General features: G+C 31.5%; 2 protein-coding genes across 3 annotated transcripts in view; both read left to right on the top strand.

Annotated features, from left to right (window-relative positions):
- The window catches only part of LOC140450059 (uncharacterized), a 77,022-nt gene extending 64,763 nt beyond the window's left edge, over positions 1–12,259 (top strand). The window contains exons 2-3 of one of the 2 annotated variants that reach the window (XM_072543493.1): positions 6,261–6,389; positions 10,390–12,259. In XM_072543493.1, coding sequence (XP_072399594.1) covers positions 6,261–6,389; positions 10,390–10,406 — 146 coding nt within the window. In that variant the 3' untranslated portion in view covers positions 10,407–12,259. The remainder of the gene's footprint in view (positions 1–6,260; positions 6,390–10,389) is intronic. The other variant, XM_072543497.1, reaches the window with a different exon arrangement.
- Positions 12,260–16,316: 4,057 nt separating this feature from the next.
- LOC140450047 (condensin complex subunit 3-like) overlaps positions 16,317–21,938 on the top strand; it is an 80,254-nt gene continuing 74,632 nt past the window's right edge. The window contains exon 1 of the mRNA XM_072543474.1: positions 16,317–16,567. Within this exon, the coding sequence (XP_072399575.1) occupies positions 16,433–16,567 (135 nt within the window). The 5' untranslated portion in view covers positions 16,317–16,432. The remainder of the gene's footprint in view (positions 16,568–21,938) is intronic.

A 21,938-nucleotide genomic window follows, 5' to 3' on the forward strand; every position in this document is an offset into this window, starting at 1 on the left:
AATTCTTCGTTATTATAATGCATATATGAGGGGATAAGTATTTTTTGAGAAATTAGATCTAAAAGATTTTTTTTTAAATAAAAATAATGATTATTGATTACTTTACGAGCATTGAATCGAACAATGTAATAAGCAAATATCAGACACTGGAAAATAAATTTTAGAAAGAAAGAATTATATAAATTAGAAAAAAAAAAGTATATTTGAAAGCTGAATTGTAAGACAAATTTGGACAATAAAACATAGTCAGAAACCCACTGCTCCTGGGACAAAAAGAGGTACAAAGAATTATGAGAATTAAAAGAAGAATTAAAAACTCATACACTACCTGTCGTTTTGACCTTTTGAGCTAACCATATCATCAAGATTTCACTGTCCTTTTTTAGCGTCGTCAAAGGTTATATACATGATTTTAGTTCGTTATTTGTACCACTAGGGAGCAGTCATGTCAGCGTTATTACTCCTTGTAAAATAAGAAAAAGTGGGACAACAAATGCAACTTTAGATATTTTTCTATGTAGATGTCGCGTGGTCGTAGAATAACATTATTTTAACTTCTAATAAACAAATCTTTTTAGAAAAGATATTATGATTCAAATTTTAAATTTAAATATCTACAAATAATATAATTAAAACTCTCTTCTTATAAACTATAAATAAAATTAATTCAAAGTCAATCACCGAGAGAGAAAGCTCAAAAAATTGTAAGGTGTTTCGATCAAAAAACAATTCCTGATCTTGTTAGTACGCTACAATTGCTTTTTAGCACATACACCAAAGAATTATTTTTTACAATTTGAAAATTCGAAATGAAGTATAATTTCGGATTTTTAAGTTAAAAAAATAACGCCAAGTCTCAAATAACGCCAAACTAGAGCTTAACAAAGGACGATGAGAAAAAAGGCAAAAATGGCTGCTGGGATATGGACCATAGCAAATACCAAGAAAGCCAAATCAGCAACACCCGAGGACAAAAAGAGACTTTGGAAGAATACCATCACCCCTCTCGTAACAGAGTCGCTAAGAAACCAAGGGGCTCTAACGAGCAGACTATGTCATAAAGTACCGTGGCAAAAGTATTCAGAATGGTGGTAGCACACAGACACCATCCTGATACTCAACTAGATCGGGCTTAAGCAAATTTGATCATTAACAAACTGGAGTAAGCACTTGATGAGGCCCCTATCGGAGGTCAAAATGAACTGCAATTTCATAAAACATCGTTTAACGAAGGTGAAAACATCACCTGTGGGTGAACTGTGGTAACGAGTATACAAAAAAATGGACGACTGAAGTGGTAAAGACTATTGAGGGCCTGTGGGAGGGAGCAAACTTAAATATAATTGATCCAAATAATATGCCCAAGTGCCCCATGGTCCTCACTCGCGTCCCCGAGAAATAGCTTGATGAAGAAACCATCAGGATCCGTCTAAAGAGGCAAAATCAAGACCTTTACACAGACGACTGGTTGTGATCTCTGTTTCACACACTGAACGACAGTAAAGATAAAGATCATAGAGGGAGGAGTTATGAAGGAGATAGTTCTCAGATCAGCATACCTCCCATATGATGATCCCGAACAACCATCAAGGGAGTTGGAACAGTTAGTGAGAGATTGCATGAAAAATGAACTGCAATTAATCATTGGCTATAGTATGAATGCCTACCATCTGACCTGGGACAGTACAAACACCAAACTATTAAAAAATGGCATGCCAATTTATACATCAAATTTATTTTAATTTTTATTAATGTCATCAGTTTATTTTCAATTAAGTATAAATCAGTTTAAGACTAGATTGTAATAATTTTACCAATATTTATTCATTGTGAAAATTATGTTTTACTAGTAGTTCTTATTTTAAAAGAAGATTAAATAGTACCCATACAGCGAAAAAACTTTCACCTAGACTATTCATTAAAAGTTACTGTTAAATATTTCAAAAAAAATTCAGGAATGTTTTTTGTTGTTATTAAAAGATTATGGATGAAATGGAAGTTTGGAAGTTTCGGCAAAATTGAAAATTTCAAAATTTAGTAAAAAGTTTCATTTCATACTTTCAATTGTTCAATGAAATAATTTCGAAAATAGTCTAAAAAGTTTATTGAAAAGTCCTGAGAAAATGAAATTTTTGGTTGAATATATATTGAAATTTTTTTAAAATGTTTCCTAGATTTTTGGACAGGAAAACAGTATAATAAAAGTCAAAGTTATAAAATTTTATTTACATGTAATAAAAAAATAAATACACACATCAAAATCATCTAGGGGACAAAAAGAAAATGAGAGATTACAGAAGTATTTCAAAAAATTGTTATTAATATTTTTAATAAAAAGTTATAAACAAGTGTTCCGAATATACAATAAACATTTTTCTTAGAATTATCGCAACAGCTTTTAAAAAATTAAAATAGATCTCAATAAGTCAAATAATGGTAACAAAAAAGATAAAAACCTAATTTGTTGCCCCTCAACTCCCAACAAAGTAGTCTTCAGGTTAAGTTATTATAGTGTATGACCTCCACGGTTGTTGATTACTGCCCTATATCTGTAAGGCCAACTCATGATCAAATGGTCAATGTCTTGCTGCGGTATTCCGTTTCACTCCAATGAAAGGCCCTCAAACAGTTGCTGTCTTGTATTGAAATCAATATTTTGTTGTAAAATGAGTCTGCGTAATATGTCATATACATGTTTAATTGGGTTTAAATCTGGTGATTGTGCAGGCCATGGTAAAACCTCAATTTCAAGGAATTGAAATTGAAGCTTTATCTTCAAGGAATGTTCTATGACCCTGGCAGTATGCGGACGCGTATTATCGTGAAATAATTGAAATTGGGGACCAGCTTGTTGTGCAAAGGGTACAACAATAGGTTCGAGAATAATATTGCGGTAGTCTATTGCACTTAGAAACCGTTCGAGACAAACGAGATTGATTTTTTTTTTACCAAGAGTAATGCCACCCTATACCATTATACTGCCATGTTGCTGTCTATGAACCTCCTGCACGGTGGTCAATCGTTCAGCATTTCCAGATCGTCTCCAAATTCTTGTCCGTCTTGTATCTGGTGCAAATCCAAATCGGCTCTAATCTGAGAACAGTAGAGATCCACTCACGTCTAACCCAATTTGCGTTTTCTTCTTTCCTTAACTTCATGCAGAGTATTTCCAATGGTTTGGCCTTTAACAAACACCTGATGGGTCTCTTGCAGCCTCATTTGTAATTGTGATGCAGTTACAGTGGTCTTTAATCTGGTTGGTTATCCTTATATGGACCATATGACGTTTACCAATATCACTAGTTTCTTGACACCATAACAAAAAACGATTAATTACACTTCTGTTTGTGTGGAGGACCTCAGCAACATCTCTTTGACTTCTGCCTGCTTAAAAGCATACCGATAGCACGCCACTGCGTTTCTTCCCATTTCACATGATCCCTACCAAAAGATAACTGTGCTCTACGATTATCTCTGCTTAATGCTGGTTTTCGAGCAGCAATGCGAGGATGCAAATTTACACTTGTGTTTTGAAATTCAGATTACAACTGACGAGTTTTTACAAAGCGGACGGAAAGACTTCTCCTAGTTATCTCGGCATTCTCACCAGTTACGCTGTATGGCTTAACTACATTGCGATGCTGATGTATGGTACGCACTGTGGTATGTTAGTTTCTCTTAAATTTAAAATTTTATTCAGTCTGTACCAAAAATATTAAGTAGACAGTTTTTGTGGCCATGACTTCGTCTTCGAATATATTATTTTCAGCGTCGCCTATAATAAATTATGTCTGGATTAGAATATGAATAGTTCCCATGAACGTGCACGATTCTTCCTTAAACTACTTCTACCAAGTGTTTAACTTACATAATCACTCTTAAAATTCTATTAGTTTTGGCTTATAATCAAAGCTAAAAGTAGTAAGATATTCCCATGGGAACCAATACTATGAAAATAACCGTATATACCACCCTTTTAATTAGCTTTGCCCGAAGTTATAAAAGAAAGAGAAAAATACAATTTCAGTTAGTTCTTAGCTTCAGCTTATCTTAGAGATATTCATACCCAATATCTCGTGTTGATCAGTTGTGAGGGAACCTGCATTTTATGTGGTAAGACTTGTCAATCTATTGTTAATTTATTCGACAAATAGAAAGGTTCTTTTTATCTCTTAATAGGATCCTTCTCTGGACCCGATAACGGGGCCGTTCAACCTTTTTTGCAGTCTACTCTGTTAAGGTAATATACCGTTTTGATCTATTTTGGGGTTTTCTTTGTCTAACCAGAAAAGGAATTCCGACCAGGACCCAGCTGTTTCTTTGGTGTTAGCATCTGTGATTCTACGAGGCATTGAACTTTTAATGTGAGTTTTTATGAGTCTATTGATCATTTTTGCTTTCAAGTTTAATTCGGAACTTTTTTTAGAAATAATTACATATAGTTTCATTATTAACTATATAATTTCTGTTTTGAGTTATCTTTATTCATTTATAAAGAAAAGGAATGGCGAGCAGTTCTATGCTTAATGTAACTTCATTATACTTTTAAACGAAACAAAAGCCTATTGGATTATTCAAATATTCCCAAATATTCATTTAATCGTCATTTTGTTATGTTGAGTCGTTTAAAGTTTTAATCAAATTAATTTGTTTATTTCAGTTATTTAAAGACTGCAACCTGTCTTAGTTATAAGTTTATTGATGACAATAATGGTCGTAAAACAATTGTTTTATTGAGTATTTAATAAATACATTTTCTTGATAATTTTTCGACTGTTCTAACAAACATTCAAATTTCGTCATTTTGTGTCATGTGGAAAAATTTCACCCAATCATGTCAACATTAGACTGATAATTGCATTCAGTGCAATTTTCAATCCCTATGACAACACGATCAAGTTTGACAACTACATCCAAATAAATTTCAAAATGTCACGTTTCAAAATCTAATGTTAACTTAAATTTTAATAATTGTACTTTCACTAACTGTACTTTTAATAAATAAATGTTTCGTTATGATTTTTTTTGACGTGACAACGTCTTAAATTAGGTTGTGGCTCGGAGTCACTCATGAAAAAGTTTAACGCCCGCTCACGTCTGTTACGATGAGTCACCGAACGAGAGAGAGGCCCGCCGGACCGGCGAATGCCTTGCGTCTCTCTCCCACTCAAACATGATCGGTCCGCTGCGCGCGCAGCACTAGAGAATTAGGCGCGTTGGAAATTAGTTAAGTTTAAGTTTACATGTACAATGTTTTAGTAAACAAAATATATTTCTATAGTTAAAATTTGTGCAATTCTTATTTTCATTCAATTCCTTGTTCCTATTGTGCAATTTAATAATATTCATATCAATAAATATTCTACCGAGAAAAAGACGTTGTCACGTAAAATCTTCGCCCGTATAACCGACTTTACAGGCAACAACTTTTTTTTTTTCGAAAAATTATCCGCCGAATATCTCTCGGACATTGATGAATGCCTCATAATTTCATGACAAATTTCTCAAGCTCGTTGCTTGGAAACAGCACTCAGCCTTCGGCTTCGTGCTGTTACCAAGGAACGAGCTTTCGATTGTCATGAAATTATCTCGTCTGTTATCAATGTCCTAGGGATATTACTACTGATAACAGATGTCTGTTTTTTTGAAGTCAGCATCTATTTATTCATAATTTTTTTGATCATTTAGTAAAAATAATTTTTTGAAGATTTTATTATATATATAATCTCTTTCAGCTTATGGGTAAATATGTCAATTTTTATAATTTTCTTTGCTTATTCGTTGATGTTTTCTGATGTATTTTTTTGCCTTTGAGAGAAATGTTAATGTAATGTTTCATTTATTTAATCTCGAGACCTTTATCACTCTCAGGTTAAGAGTCATTGGCGCTTATTTTGTTTTACAGTTTCAGTATTCAGTGTTTCTTGTTTTCCTTTTGTCAAACTGTTATCTAATTATTATCTACCTTTATTTATCTATCTGTTTTTGATCTGTTATTTTTCTATAATTATATTTTCTATTATCCCAAACTGAGCAACATTGTCTTCGTTAAGTATTGGTGAACGATCAGCTTTTTAATAAATAAATCCAATATTCGTTACAACCGCTTGAGATCATTGCTCAGGTGTTAGATTTCTGGATTCTCATTGTATCTTAATAATTAAAGCAAAAGAATTTTGAAACCTAGATTTGACCTTCAAATATACATTATTTCTCATTTAGTTGAATTTCATTGATTTAACAGAGGATTATAATTTCAGGTTTCTCTTCTAAATATATGAAAATTGATGCCAGAAGCCCATTAACAAATCATGATAGAAGTGACAGTGATTTGAACCAATATATAACTTCCACTGCCAATGTAAACATTGGAGGACAACGTTTTATATGTATCCTTTGCAACAAACAGTTCTCAAACAATTATCGTTTAGAACAACATATGAGGACACACACTGATGAAAAGCCATTTAAATGTGAAATTTGCACCAAAAAATTTTTAAAGAAACAAGTTTTAAAATCGCATATGATAGTGCATACTGGTGAAAAATCATTTAAATGTGGAATTTGCATGAAACAATTTTCAACAAAAAGTAATTTAACAAAACATATGAGATTGCATACTGGTGAAAAATCATTTAAATGCGGAATTTGCATGAAACAATTTTCAACAAAAAGTAATTTAACAACACATATGCGATTACATACTGGTGAAAAATTATTTAAATGTGAAATTTGCATGAAACAATTTTCAGCAAAAAGTAATTTAACAGCACATATGAGATTGCATACTGGTGAAAAATCATTTAAGTGTGGAATTTGTATGAAACAATTTTCAACAAAGAGTTATTTAACAATACATATGAGAGTGCATACTGGTGAAAAACCTTTTGCATGTGAAATTTGCTCCAAACAATTTTTAACAAAGAGTTATTTAACAATACATATGAGAGTGCATACTGGTGAAAAACCTTTTGCGTGTGAAATTTGCACCAAACAATTTTCAACGGCACGAGTTTTAAAACTGCATATGATAGTTCATACTGGTGAAAAATCATTTAAATGTGGAATTTGCATGAAAGAATTTTCAACGAAAAGTTATTTAACAATACATATGAAATTGCATACTGGTGAAAAACCATTTGAATGTGAAATTTGCACCAAAACATTTTCAAAGAAAGAAATTTTAAAAACGCATATCAGAGTGCATACTAGTGAAAAATCATTTAATTGTGGAATTTGCATGAAACAATTTTCAACAAAGGATTATTTAACAAAACATATTAGATTGCATACTGGTGAAAAACCATTTGAATGTGAAATTTGCATCAAAACATTTTCAAGGAAAGGAAATTTAAAATCGCATATGAGAGTGCATACTGGTGAAAAACTATTTAGATAGAGAATTTGCAGGAAACAATTTTCAAAAAAGGCGTATTTAACAATACTAATGGGATTGCATACTGATGAAAAACCATTTGAATGTGGAATTTGCTCCAAACAATTTTTATTAAAGGAATATTTAAAAAGACATATGACAGTGCATGCTGATGAAAAACCATTTAGATGTGAAATTTGCAATAAACAGTTTTTAAGAAAAAATAATTTAAGATCACATATGAGAGTGGTGCATGCTGGTGAAAAGGTTTCACATGCAAAATATGCTCCAGAAAATTTTCATATAATTCTGGTTTAAAAGCATATACGCAAACTCATACTGCTGAGTAGTTGTGAAAACACGTAAATTATGTGGCGTAAGACGATCCGCCGGATTAATCGCAGAGAATCAGCACGAAGAGTGAATACGTCTGTAGCGTATCCGCCACTAATCTATTATTAATAGTTAAATTCTCATGAATATTTTTCTAAGATCCCTCTAATTTTTAATTGCCTTTGAATACATTTACTCATACAATTAATATGTAGTAAAAACGAATGCCTTTTTTTATTATTCTGATTTCCATGACCTAAAAGAACACTTTAAGCAAAAGAATTCCGAAACGTTTAAAAACCAAACCTTAAAATGACTTAAAATCGATTTTTTATTAAAGAAACTGAAAACAAAATACTGATAAAATTATTACAATTTTTACGACTTACACAAACATATTTCTTCAAACCAGCCTAGATTTGACTTCTCAAATTATACATTATTTCTCATTTAGTTGCATTTTATTGATTTAACAGAGGATTATAATAATTTTACCAATGTGAATACTGGAGGACAACGTTTTATATGTAAAACTTTGCAAGAAACAGTTTTCAAACAATTATCGATTAGAACTACACATGAGGATACACACTGATAAAAAACAATTTGAATGTAAAATTTGCACCAAACAATTTTCAAGGAAATAAGGTTTAAAGTGGCATATGAAAGTGCATACTGGTGAAAAACCATTTGAGTGCGAAATTTGCACCAAACAATTTTGAACAAAGAGTTTTTTAACAATACATATGAAATTGCATACTGGAAAATCATTTAAATGTGTAATTTGCATCAAACAATTTTTAACGAAACTACTATTAAAATCGTATATGAAAGTGCATATTTGTGAAAAATTATTTGAATGTGAAATTTGCACCAAGAAGTTTTCAACGAGACACGGTTTAAAATGTTATATGAGAGTCCACACTGATTGCATACTGGAAAATCATTTAAATGTGTAATTTGCATCGAACAATTTTTAACGAAACTACTATTAAAATCGTATATGAAAGTGCGTATTTGTGAAAAATTATTTGAATGTGAAATTTGCACCAAGAAGTTTTCAACGAGACACGGTTTAAAATGTTATATGAGAGTCCACACTGATGAAAAACCATTTGAATGTGGAATTTGCACCAAACAGGTTTCAACGAAACAATTTTTAAAATCACATATGAGAGTGCACACTGCTGAAAAACCATTTAAATGTGAAATTTTCGCTAAAAAATTTTCAACGAAACACGTTTTAAAATCACATATAATAGTACATACTGGTGAAAGACCATTTGAATGTGACATTTGCACCAAAACATTTTCAAAGAAAGAAATTTTAAAATCGCATATCAGAGTGCATACTAGTGAAAAATCATTTAATTGTGGAATTTGCATGAAACAATTTTCAGCAAAGGATTATTTAACAAAACATATTAGATTGCATACTGGTGAAAAATCATTTGAATGTGGAATTTGCACCAAAAAATTTTCAACAAAGAATTATTTAACAATACAGATTAAATTGCATACTGATGAAAAACCATTTGAATGTGGAATATGTTCCAAACAATTTTCAATAAAGGATTATTTAAAAAGGCATATTCCAGTGCATGTTGATGAAAAACCATTTAGATCTGAAATTTGCGCCAAACAATTTTCAACAAAAAATAATTTAAGATCATATATGAGAGTTGTGCATGCTGGTGAAAAACTATTCACATGCATACAATATGCTTACAATATGATCCAGAAAATTTTCATATGATTCTGATTTGAAAGCACATATGCAAACTCATACTGCTGAGTAGTTGTGAAAGCACTTAAGTTCTGCAGCGTAAGACCACCCCCCGGATTAATGGCAGTTCCGAACAGACACACATCGAGTATCTTCTTTGAAGAACTTTGAAGAGTAAATACGTCTGCAGCGTCTTCGCAAAGATCTCTAGATAGAGTTGAACTCTTTCGAATATTTTTCATACACCCCTAAAATAAGTTTATATGTACCTATACAATTATATACTTATATACACATAAGTATACTTATACAATTGGTATGTAGCAATCACGAATGCCTAATGTTTTATTATTACGAATTCCATGATGTAAAAGAACTTATTAACCCAACCTATCTTTGACTTCTTGTGATGCTGGAACTAGTATGTAGATGTAGAGACATTCGGACGGACATGAGGGTAGAACTCTGACTTATTTTTGTGAAGATAAATTCAACACATTTTATAGAATACGTTTAATTCTATTACAACTATTTTAATACCCAAAATGTTCAATTTAAATCTAACAATCTATGTTTTAGACACATAGTTTCGCTGCGTTATCAGTTTTCGATTAGGTAAGCTTGTGTTTGTATCCTAACGTTAGCTCAGAATTATACTGTGGTATGTGCGGCAAATCAAGTTTTGAGAAAAATGAAAAACAAAAAATGCTTCACTGTAACGGATATACGGGTACACCTAGTTTTGTATCGATTTAAAGCTTGCTAGTATAGATGTATTATGTACATTTAGAACACAACAAATATGAAAAACAATGTTTTTCTCGAAATTTTTGTAAAACAAAAAACACATACAACTATGTAATTTTATTTTAGTATTTAATATAGTGTTACGATAAATATGACTCATATTTAACCTGTAAACATGTTATTATTCTAAACAAGAATTTTCTCGTAGATTCTCCGACCCGCTAGAAACCTGTCTGTCGTTTCCTTCCATTCGAGAAAGGTCAACATCCAGTCGAGAGGATTCCAGACTAACGGCTGTTTGATATATATATATATATATATATATATATATATATATATATATATATATATATATATAGAGGAATTTTCATTGTGTATGTTAGTCTGAATAATAATATCGAGTCAAGTTTTGAAATGTAACGCGCGTATTGTCGGGAATATAAATTGTAATAAATGTTGTAAATAAATTATATAATTATAGTGTAAAATAAATTAGTGTAATATTGTATAAATAAAGACTTTAATAAACTAAGTGTTAGAACATTTAATAATAAATAAAGTTAATAAATTAGACTAATAAACTCAGTTCAATAGCAACATCTAACTTTGTGATGAAAAGAACTGTGAAATATGGTAATAACTTTATAGAGAAAGATAAAAAACATGTTTATAAAGGTATGTTTACGTGGTACACACAGCATACATTATTACACACTATTGTTTTTGTGTAGTATAGATCCATAGTAAGCCTTATTTACTTCTGGCATCTACTTAAACATACTTTTGATGGCCTGAACTTTGTTTTGAGAAAGTGATCGTGTGACTAATGAACGAATTGGTTCTGTAATAAATTCTTTCTTTTCGAAGTTAGTTCTAGTAGGCCGAAAATCGTGGATAAATACTTTCTTCCAGTCACTATGTATGTGAATCACTTTATATCCTATTTCAAATATGGATTGCGAAAACTTTAATACAGCTACTTGAGTAAATGGTATAATCTTAATGGTAGTTATATTGCCGAGCATACGATTTGAAGTCCTTAAAATCGTTTTCCTTCAACTGCGATATCGTATAAGGCTTTCTAGAACTCACCTTTAATATCAACCGTAAAAGGAGAATAATATTCTGACTTTTTTAAAACTCTTTCTATGCAGCTGTGAACTGCATCTTTCTATTGATTATACGAATGGCCTGGAGTTGAAAACTTCATTATTATGGATTCGATGTTTAAATTCTTTTTTAGAGAGAACGCAATCGCTGCAGACTCAAGAAAGTTTTTGTTTTGTGGTACACAACTGTCACTCCACAATACTATGGTTTTCATATTGGGATGATCTCTAAAAACATTTGAGGAATTCATGGGTGCCTATTAAGGTACCGGTAAAGCAAGACATGGTGTTACCACTGAAGAAAAGCAAGATCTACTCGCGCTTCTCGATGACTACTCACTGGTCCTTACCATCCCGGCCAGTATCAAAGACGCACCAGGGTTGGCATCCGTATTTCGAAGGAAGTTTGGTCGAGTTGAAAAACTTCAATGCCAAGTGCCAGCTTCCGGGAAAGCCTTGAAACTCCAAGACACATCACGTTACCTTTTCTACCTGGTAACAAAAGACACTGCCCGTGACCAACCTACCTACCGAGATGTATGGAAAGCCTTACTTCAATTGAGAGCCATGCCAAAGTTAGAGTGCCGCCAATTAGATTGGAGGGTTATCCGAAGTATGGTGGAGGAGATCTTTAAAGACACCGAAGTCCAGGTGTTAGTCTGTTGCAATCCGTATAGTTACTGGTGCGGAGAGAAAACCATCCCTTGTCATTTTCATACAACTGGAAGTTGTAAAAGAGGGTCCAGTTGCCGATACCAGCATACCGTTCCAGTTCCAGTCCCGACAAGGTTCCAGGAGGAAGCATCTTTTCAGAGGGGGGCAATGTTACGATAAATATCATGGCCTATAAAACTGTAAATATATTATGACTAATTCTTTTCTGTTCTAGTTATTTCGGCGCTCAGTTGAAAGACCTGTTGACCTGAATTATGATAAGTCACCCACGTGATGTATTTAACACATGTATTTAAACCACACGTGGTGCATATAATTTTAACAAATTAATTTAAGTTAAAAGTTTAATTGTATTATATTAAAAAAATATAATTCAGTATTATATTTAAAAGTTTATCTATACAATTTAATAAAGCTTATTTATATTAAAATAATCCAATTAATTATTACATTTATCCTTAGAAAATGGAAGTATAGACTTTTTTGGATCGAAATAATAATATAAAATAAAGACAATCCTATAGATTATGTTTATCTGTATGCCCGTCCGTCCGTCTCTCTGTTCAGTCTTAGATTGAAAAACTGTAATAGATAGAGAAAAACTGATGATGGATTCCGATTCAATACATATCAGCATGGTTCAAGTTGTTAAGGAGCTTTTAAAAATATACAGTGTGTTTCCTTAAAAATAAAGACTATGTAGTGTGTAAGCCTTGCGTAAATCACCCTGCTCATTTAAATTTAGATAATTATGAACCCACAACCTCCTAAATTATACTTTTATGTAACTACACGGACCTGATCACCCAATAAGACCTGTAGTTTCTTTTCATACAGCTCTGTCATATAAACTTTCAAAAAAACTCTTAGAGATTATTTTAGAACCCACTAAATTTTAACTAGTTAATAAAATTCAACATTTTCAATTACGTAACAACTCTAGATTCATTTCATTTGATGTAAAAAATCTTTTTCCTATAATAGTATACCTCCTACAGAAACTTTTGTTCTAGCAAAAAAACCTTTTAGACCATTATTACAAATCCAATCATTACATCTTCTACTGATGATCTGATTACTTTGAATTTAATAACCAAATATACACAAATAAGAGTGCAGGACTTATAAAGGGTAATCCTCTAAGCCCATTGCTATCAGATATTTTTATGGATCATCTAGAAACAAAGATTTCAAAACATCCTGTATTCAAACAGTTTTTATATTGATGGAGATACATACACAATGTACTGGTATGTTTTACACATCGAGCAAAAAGACAAAAGAGGGAATCTAATCGTTATGAAAAGGCGACCAAAAAAGTGGCCTCTGATGGCGGACATATCCGGAAATGCGAATGCGCCAAATTTAAATTTTCCGACACTTATTAACAGTAGCTATAAAATAGTTTTCAGAATGTGTCTTAGACGAGAAAATTTTAAATAAATATTAACGATAACAGTCTAAAATGTAAAACAATTGTTAAAAAACTTCAATATAAATAAGATTTCATGTGACAGTTAGGTCAAATAATAAGATAACCCGACTAAATTTGATTTCTTAAACAAGGAAAGACTCTCTTTCCTTGTTTAATTTGGCCTCTCAAGATGGCACTTCCTGGCTAGCAATATTTTTGCCCCCACTACCTTTACACCTTTTTACTACCTCTTTTGTCTTTTTGCTCGATGGTTTTACAGGAACTAACAGGTAACTTGACTAATTCTTATCATATATTAATTCACTCTATAGCCATATTGAATTTCCAGTATGGCTTCCTCCTGGCCTAAATCAAGTAAAGAAATTAAATATCTTTGACAGCCACTTTAAAGTCGACTTTAACATAAAGTCGCCTTTTACTAAAGTCCACTTATTCCAATATTTATTTATCTGCACCATATAATAAATAGTTATGTTAAATTATAACAACTAAAATATATTTTTTAAATATATACTACCCAAAATTTGATGGGTTTAGTATACACTTCCACTATTTAGAATAATTCTTCTTTTTTTTTAAAGAAAGAAGTCTGCAATAGTAGGATACTTGAGCTATTAATACTGAGAAGTAGGAATGGACCGTGGAAGTGATGACGTAGATTTTATTGACATCTGTCAGTTTCACTTTCCAAACAAACCTTGTTTAATGTGGATAATTTGTATTTTTCGTTATTTTTTCATTTTTTTTACAGAATCTTTCTGCTTTTTGCAATATCTAAGTATTCTAATAGTTACTACAACAATTTTACAAGGTTGTGTAAATAATAAAGCATGTTGTTTTATAAAAATAGCAATAAAATGCATGTATCAATAAAGTAAGGTTAGCATGTCTTTAATTTAAATTTTTAAACTATATTTCATAGAAATAGAACACTGAATTGTGATGGTATTATCGTAAAAAACACTATACTTAAAAAAAAGCAGCAGAGGAAGCAAAATGTTAACTTTATAGAATTTAAAAAGTCTTGAGATTGGGCATTTCAACTTTTGTTTGGAAAGTAATTGACAGTTGTGACGTCACACTTCCACTGTCCATTGTTGTGTTGTAGGTTTCCGACAATGAATCTGTCAAAATATGCCCGAGCTAAGCGAATGGAGTATATAGTTCATCCCAAACCCTTCTTTCAGTGCGTCACAGTTTATCGAATTCTCTCTAACGCATTAAGCTAGAAGTGACAGAAAAAAACGTGAGTCTGTGATTATTATACATAGAACTTAGAAAATTATATTTCGTTCACGGGTATTTGCATATTAAAGCGAATTCTACTTGCGGATATATAATTGGTCGGAGTTTAGAATACGCTAAATAGATATCCAATCAATGATGCGCATAAATATAATTTGACGCAGATGGTCTCGATAGTGACAGTACTTTGACAATATCAACTGATAAAATGATAATTGTTATTCCAGGATAGTATTTTTAGACATTTTACAGTGAAAATTTAATTTTGTATTTATTGTCATAAAAATATTTTAAATATGCCGAGATATACAGAGAATGAACAAAGACTAATATTAAAATTATTAAATTATTTTCAATTAGAAAAAGAGGCTGGGACATATTTATTACCAGTTTCTGCCGTTCGTGAAGTAAGTTTTAAATTATTCTAAAAAATATTCATATTAGTAGTTTAAATACTATACATTTTAGCCATAGTGTTTGTAATAAATAATAATAAATACATAAATAAATGTTAGCTAATTAAGCACTTTCCTTGGAGTGTATAGAATAGGAATTATAACAAACTGTCGTTCCAATATAATGCACAATAAAAATTTTTATACAGGACGGGACCTCTAATATGTAAATTAAAAAAGAATTTGAATTCTTAAAGTTTTTACTCCACATTTTCAAAAAATAACCTTTTCACATCTAGCCGATTACGATCCTTCAACTGTCAGATTTAACTAAAATGTCATGCAATAATTCTCGACATTCTTAAAATCCTATATGACGTCAAAATTAGTGACGCACTGAAAGAAGGGTTTGGGACAGACTATATTTATATTACTCACTTAACCTAACATGTTTGTTTACAAAATTTCTGTTATATAATAATATAATATAATATCTGTCTAATATAATAATGGCTGACACTATTTTTCGATGATTACAAAAAACCAGCAAAAAAGAGACAATGAAAGTAGACTTTCTTTTATGTCCTGGAATAAACCACACTGAATTATAATTAAAGTTCCATGAAAGTAGATACTATTTTTTATTGTGTAGTCATCACTTATTTAAGTACAGAATAAATTATTATTCTGTGACCATAGTACAAAAATATACTATACTCCATTCGCTTAGCTCGGGCATATTTTGACAGATTCATTGTCGGAAACCTACAACACAACAATTCCTACTTCTCAGTAATAATAGCTCAAGTATACTATAATTGTAGACTTCTTTCTTTAAAAAAAGAAGATTTATTCTAAATAGTGGAAGTGTATACCAAACCCATCAAATTTTGGGTAGTATATATTTAAAAAATATATTTTAGTTATTATAATTTAACATAACTATTTATTATATGGTGCAGATAAATAAATATTGATTGTCGGTAATTCGCAAAGTTCTATTTTATTTACTATTTAGTTTGTTTACTATTAATATTGGCTATAAGTACGTGTGCTTGGTTGTATAGTAATTTCCAGCCACTTTTAGTCTGTCAAAAAGTAACTAACTTCGCAAAAAAAATAATTACTAAATTCACTAGACAGTTAGGACTGGCAATAGTGAATCGAGTATATAAGTATGTCTATCAAAAAAATAGCCTTTGAATATCATCATTGTTCTGTGCGGTGTAATTTATCTATGGTTCTGTGCCTGCTATACAAAAAAACCGTTGACACTCTTTCCGTTCCGAGTCGGATAAAAATATACGTCAAAGTCAAATTTGAACATAAACTGTTACTATATATAAACATAGTATAATAAGCCAACAAATAAACATCCATTAATCCAGCAAAATGTGTGTTAAAGAAGATAGAGAAAAAACAAAACTACCACTTAAAAAAGAAATTTGCGAGGTATTTTCAAATTGCCAACGAACCACTGCAGTACATCAAAGAAATGCCATCATTTTAAAACAACTATATGAAAATGTAAGTATTAATATATTACTAAGTTTTCTTTTCTTGATCTTTAGTTTAAAACTACTAATAATGCCATAGTATAAGTTAATTTCTTTTATGGGCTTGGATGTTTATAGCATATGTTTATTTGCTATATTCTACTATCTACCAAAGGCTGGTTTCAGAGGTGGTAAATCAACAATTCATCAGATTTCAAAAATGAGACAAATTCTAGAGAAAACACTGGAATACGGTGTAGACACGCACCACATATTTATAGACTACAAGGCAGCCTACGACTTTGTAAATAGAAGAGAATTGTTTAGAGCAATGATAGACCTAGGAGCAATGATAGACCTTTTAAAACAAATAACTATGTCAGGGAGACCCACTCTCCTGTATACTATTCAATCTAGCTCTGGAAAAAGTAATACGTACGTCACAAATACCGGTTCAATATATAACAAATCTGTGCAAATCCTAGCATATGCTGATGATATCAATATTGTTGGGAGAACGGAAAACGCAGCACGAGAGGTGTACGTAGCACTAAACCAAGTAGCTACAAAAATGGGTTTAATAATAAACACCAATAAAACGAAATACATGAAAATAGGTATGGAACCACAAATACTACGGCCACTGGTTATAGAAAACTCCATATACCTGGGAATGCTCGTCAATACTGAAAATGACACTACCGCAAAGATAAACTGCAGAATTTGCACATCTAATAGATGCTATTTTGGGTTTAATCTCCTTTTTAAATCTACAGTTATATCAAGAAATACAAAAGTAAAACTACAAACCAATAATATGCCCAGTCCTAACATATGGTTCAGAAACCTGGACTTTAACAAAAAGCAATGAAAACATGTTAGGATTTTTTGAAAGAAAAATACTATGGCGAATCTATGGGGCGGTAAATGAAAATGGTGTCTGGAGAAGACAATACAACTTCGAACTCTATAGAATATACTAGGAACCAGATATCGTAAAACACATTAAGATAGGACATCTGAGGTGGGTAGGCCATGTAATGCAGATGGAGCAAACCGATACAGCTAGAAAAACGCTCCTTGATAGACCTATTGATCAAAGAAGAAGAGGAAGACCCAGAACAAGATTCCTAGATAACATAGATCAATATATGAGAAATATGGAAATATGTGCTTGGCGGAGGAAGGCGATGGATAAGGACAACTGGAAAACAATTCTTGGGGAGGCTAGGACCCACACAGGGTTGTAAAGCCAAAATGATGATGATGACTATCTACCAAATGATTTATTTTGTTTTTTATTAGTTTAATCTAATTTGCCCCCAACCTTGTAAAAACTGAAATTATGAGAGATGTATTTAAAGTGTAAACCTCAATATCATCTCACATAGTTTTCGCAATAGACTATCTTCATGCAAAATATTTGTATATTTAAACCACATTTTATATAGGTTCTGAACCTGTTTTCATGTAGCATGTCTAAATTAAATATAATGGTTATATGGAACATATACCACAATTAATTGTTAAAATTAAATTTTTAACTTCTGCTTGACATTTTGTTTTCTACTCCCGAAATCGTTTTCAAAAAATAATGGTAGTACTAGCAAAGAATATAGACACATATTCTTTGGTACTAGTGTAGTAAGACAGAAGAATGTCTAAGGAGATGAAATGTATATCAATGAATTCTGCTTCACTTACTGTATTGAAACTTCACGCTTAAAATATTGAAACTCAATAATAATGGAAAGCAATAAACACAGACTAAAATTAAATATATAGAAAACAATTAACATAAGTGAATTTAGTTTCTACCCAAATTTCAATACCATGGATGATGGATAATAACCAATCTAACCGTGTCATCATTAAAATATGATCCTATCATAAAGAAAATGCCAAATCAGTCTTTTAAAAAATATAATAACAGCACATAGAATTAATGAAAGTGTGTTAAAGATGATGAGAAGCAAGAAAGAACTTCTAAGTATCATTAAAATATGTAAAATAGGTTGTCCAGGACAAATTTAACAAGATACCTACATTCTTGTACATTTCATAATGGATGGAAACATTGAATAAAAAAGGTTAGGGAATGAGTAATAAAAATGATACCTAAACAATGATAAATACTTATAAAACATCACAACCTAGTTAAGTCAATTATATTGTGCTTCTAATAAAAAATAATAAGTATTATTTTTCTTGTGACACCTTAATGTAATTTACTATTTTTATTGGGAATAAACCACAATTGTACTTTAAAAGAAGTTTATTTGGCATTTCGATTTCTACTTTGGAATTCATTCTCAAAATACAAAACAATAAATAAACTGTTTTATTAAATTTGTTTTTGTTACTGAGTAAAAATTCTTCTAATAATTTAATGTTATCTGACTCATTCAAATTGACAATTCAGACATATATTATACATTTTAAAGTAGACGACTTTAAAATGATATTGCCAATATTTTTAAGTTGTGTTTGTTTTGAATGTGAAGAATTTAAAATTGGTAATTGAAAGAATAATTATGGTCTAGAAGGTGAGTTGCGTATGTAGAATCTGTTGTTCTGTTATTGAAGGCCCTTTTGTGTTCTGGTGTGTGTTTGTTAAAAGTTGTACCAGTTTGACCTATGTAATTTTTAGGCAGTCACCACATTTAAGTTTGTACACACCACTGTTTAAGTGCTTTTTCTTTTGGCTCTTGGTGTTCTTTATATATTTGCCTAAGTTATTGTTTGTTCTGAAGGCAGATGTTATTCCTAGTGTTTGATTTAAAAATTTTATTTATTGTTTGTTTGGTGTAACCATTGTTTACTGTTAATTGCTTAATGATATTCAATTCTATCTCGATATTGTTTTTTCACATGGGAGTTTCTATTAATGTATGTAACATGCTATGGTAAGTACGCTGCCAATTTATGTTGTGTAGGACGGGATGATGAATTGTGTATAGTCGTGTTAGTATGGGTAGATTTATGAAATATGAAGAACTCATGTTTGTTTTTAAGTCTGATAATTTTGAAATCTAGATAATTTATAGATTGATTCTGTTCTGTTTCTATTGGAAATTCAATATGGCTATGGAGTGAATTAATATATGATAAGAATTGGTCAAGTTACCTGTTAGTTCCTGTAAAACATACCAGTACATTGTGTATGTATCTCCATCAATATAAAAACTGTTTGAATACAGGATGTTTTGAAATCTTTGTTTCTAGATGATCCATAAAAATATCTGATAGCAATGGGCTTAGAGGATTACCCTTTATAAGTCCTGCACTCTTATTTGTGTATATTTGGTTATTAAATTCAAAGTAATCAGATCATCAGTAGAAGATGTAATGATTGGATTTGTAATAATGGTCTAAAAGGTTTTTTTGCTAGAACAAAAGTTTCTGTAGGAGGTATACTATTATCTGTCTACCGAAAAGACGGAGTAATAAAAATGCATGATCTGCACGTGATCGTTGTCAAATTACTTTCTTCGCAGAAGTTGTATGGGTCAGTTATCAGTATTGTACACAAGGGCGTACGTTAAGGTATTTTGAAGAAATATTGTGCTTTGTATTGTGTTATTGTGTTAATTGTATTTATTTTATATGTTAAGATTTATATTGTGTATTGTACATTTTTGTGTTTTGTAAAGAAATTAGGTAAGTACATATACCAATACAGATATTGGTCAAAAAAGTATTGTGGATGTAATCACGCAGTATAAATATGTATAAATTATTTTATAAGAAACAGGGACGCGCCAAGTAACTTCCAGTAAAATTACCAGGGTAGAACTATTATAATCAATCACTCCTTCACATTTCAACGTGGAAAACTATGAAATTTTTTCTACATCGACCTAGATTTTTTTAAGGAACAATCAGTACACAGTACACTTAAAAAATACTACATTAAACACTAAAATTCCACTAAAATCCCACGTTTCACCGGGAAAAGACCCAGATTTCGACGGCATCCACCACGAATACATACTCAATTGCATTCAGAATCCCACGGGAATTTAAACATTCAAAATTCATAGCAATACTAAAACCAGATAAACCAGCTGATCACCCAAAAAGCTATCGACCAATTTCTTATAATATAAATCTTATAGTATAAACTACTTAAAACAGTAATGTTTAAAAGAATCAGCCCAATGATCTGCAGCTTTCAACACAGTCTGACCAGAAGGAATGATTTATAGACTCTTACGTACTCTGCCTTGCAAATTCACCGCTAGACTAATAGAAAATATATGCTCACCGACAAAGTATTTCAAGTAACTATGGGATACGAAATAAGCAAACAACATCAACAAAGTTTGGCTATGCTGATGACTGGGCTTTATTAACAACAAGAAAATCACAAAAGAAGCTGAAGAGATTCTGACGGAAGACCTAGCAATTATGGAACGTTACTTTCAAAAATGGAGACTTTGCCCCAATGCCTCTAAAACTGAAGTAACCTACTTTCACCTAAACAGCAATCTGGAGTCCAGAATACTACTTAACGTTATTTTGATAGCACATGACTCAACCACAATAAACATCCAAAATACCTAGGCGTGGTTTTGGGCAGAACGGTAAGCTTTAGAAAACATTTAAGTACAGTTGCTAAAAAACTAAAAACCAAAAATAACATAATTCAGAAGCTCTGCGGCACAAAATGGAGGCATCGTTATCCAGACTCACGTCTTCAGGCTTAGCTCTTGTTTATTCTATAGCTAAATATTGCATACCAATATAGATCAACAGTACTTACGTTCAAAATATTGATATCCAGCCCAATAACAGCATGAGAATGATAGCTGAAGTAATCAAACCTAAACCAACCCATTGGCTACCAATCTGCTGACCAAAGAATATACGAAGATCCTTAGCAACATGGCGCTGCCGATTCATAACTATATAAAAGATGCAAACCAAGGTCGACTGCGCTCCAGAAAATCTCCAATACGAACCGCAGAATTAGCTGCAACTACCGAGTTCAACATGATCACCAAATGGATCCATGAATGGTCGGAACCTCAACCAAATACAGTTATACCTTGCATCACAGGAGACACCTCCTGGATTTGACCTACCACGTAAGACCTGGCACTTAAGACACTTAAAAGCATCAGAACTCAACATGGTCGATGTTGTGTAGTTGCGTATATGTTGTACAAACGGGGTAAGCTACCATCACCTACACATTTACATTTACATGTGTATAATGTCCACATTGCCTAAAGTTAGCCTATAGTATTTTGATTCCCATTGTTAAATGCCATTTGTTAAAGACACTTCCAGGTTTTATTGTTTACTTTTTAAGGAACTTCTATTATTTTTGTATTGCATTAAAAATTTTTAAGTTATAGTGTCAGATTGAGGTTATATTTTAAAGTTATATTTTAAAA

This window comes from Diabrotica undecimpunctata, chromosome 1 (genome assembly GCF_040954645.1).
Source record: "Diabrotica undecimpunctata isolate CICGRU chromosome 1, icDiaUnde3, whole genome shotgun sequence".
NCBI lineage: Eukaryota > Metazoa > Arthropoda > Insecta > Coleoptera > Chrysomelidae > Diabrotica > Diabrotica undecimpunctata.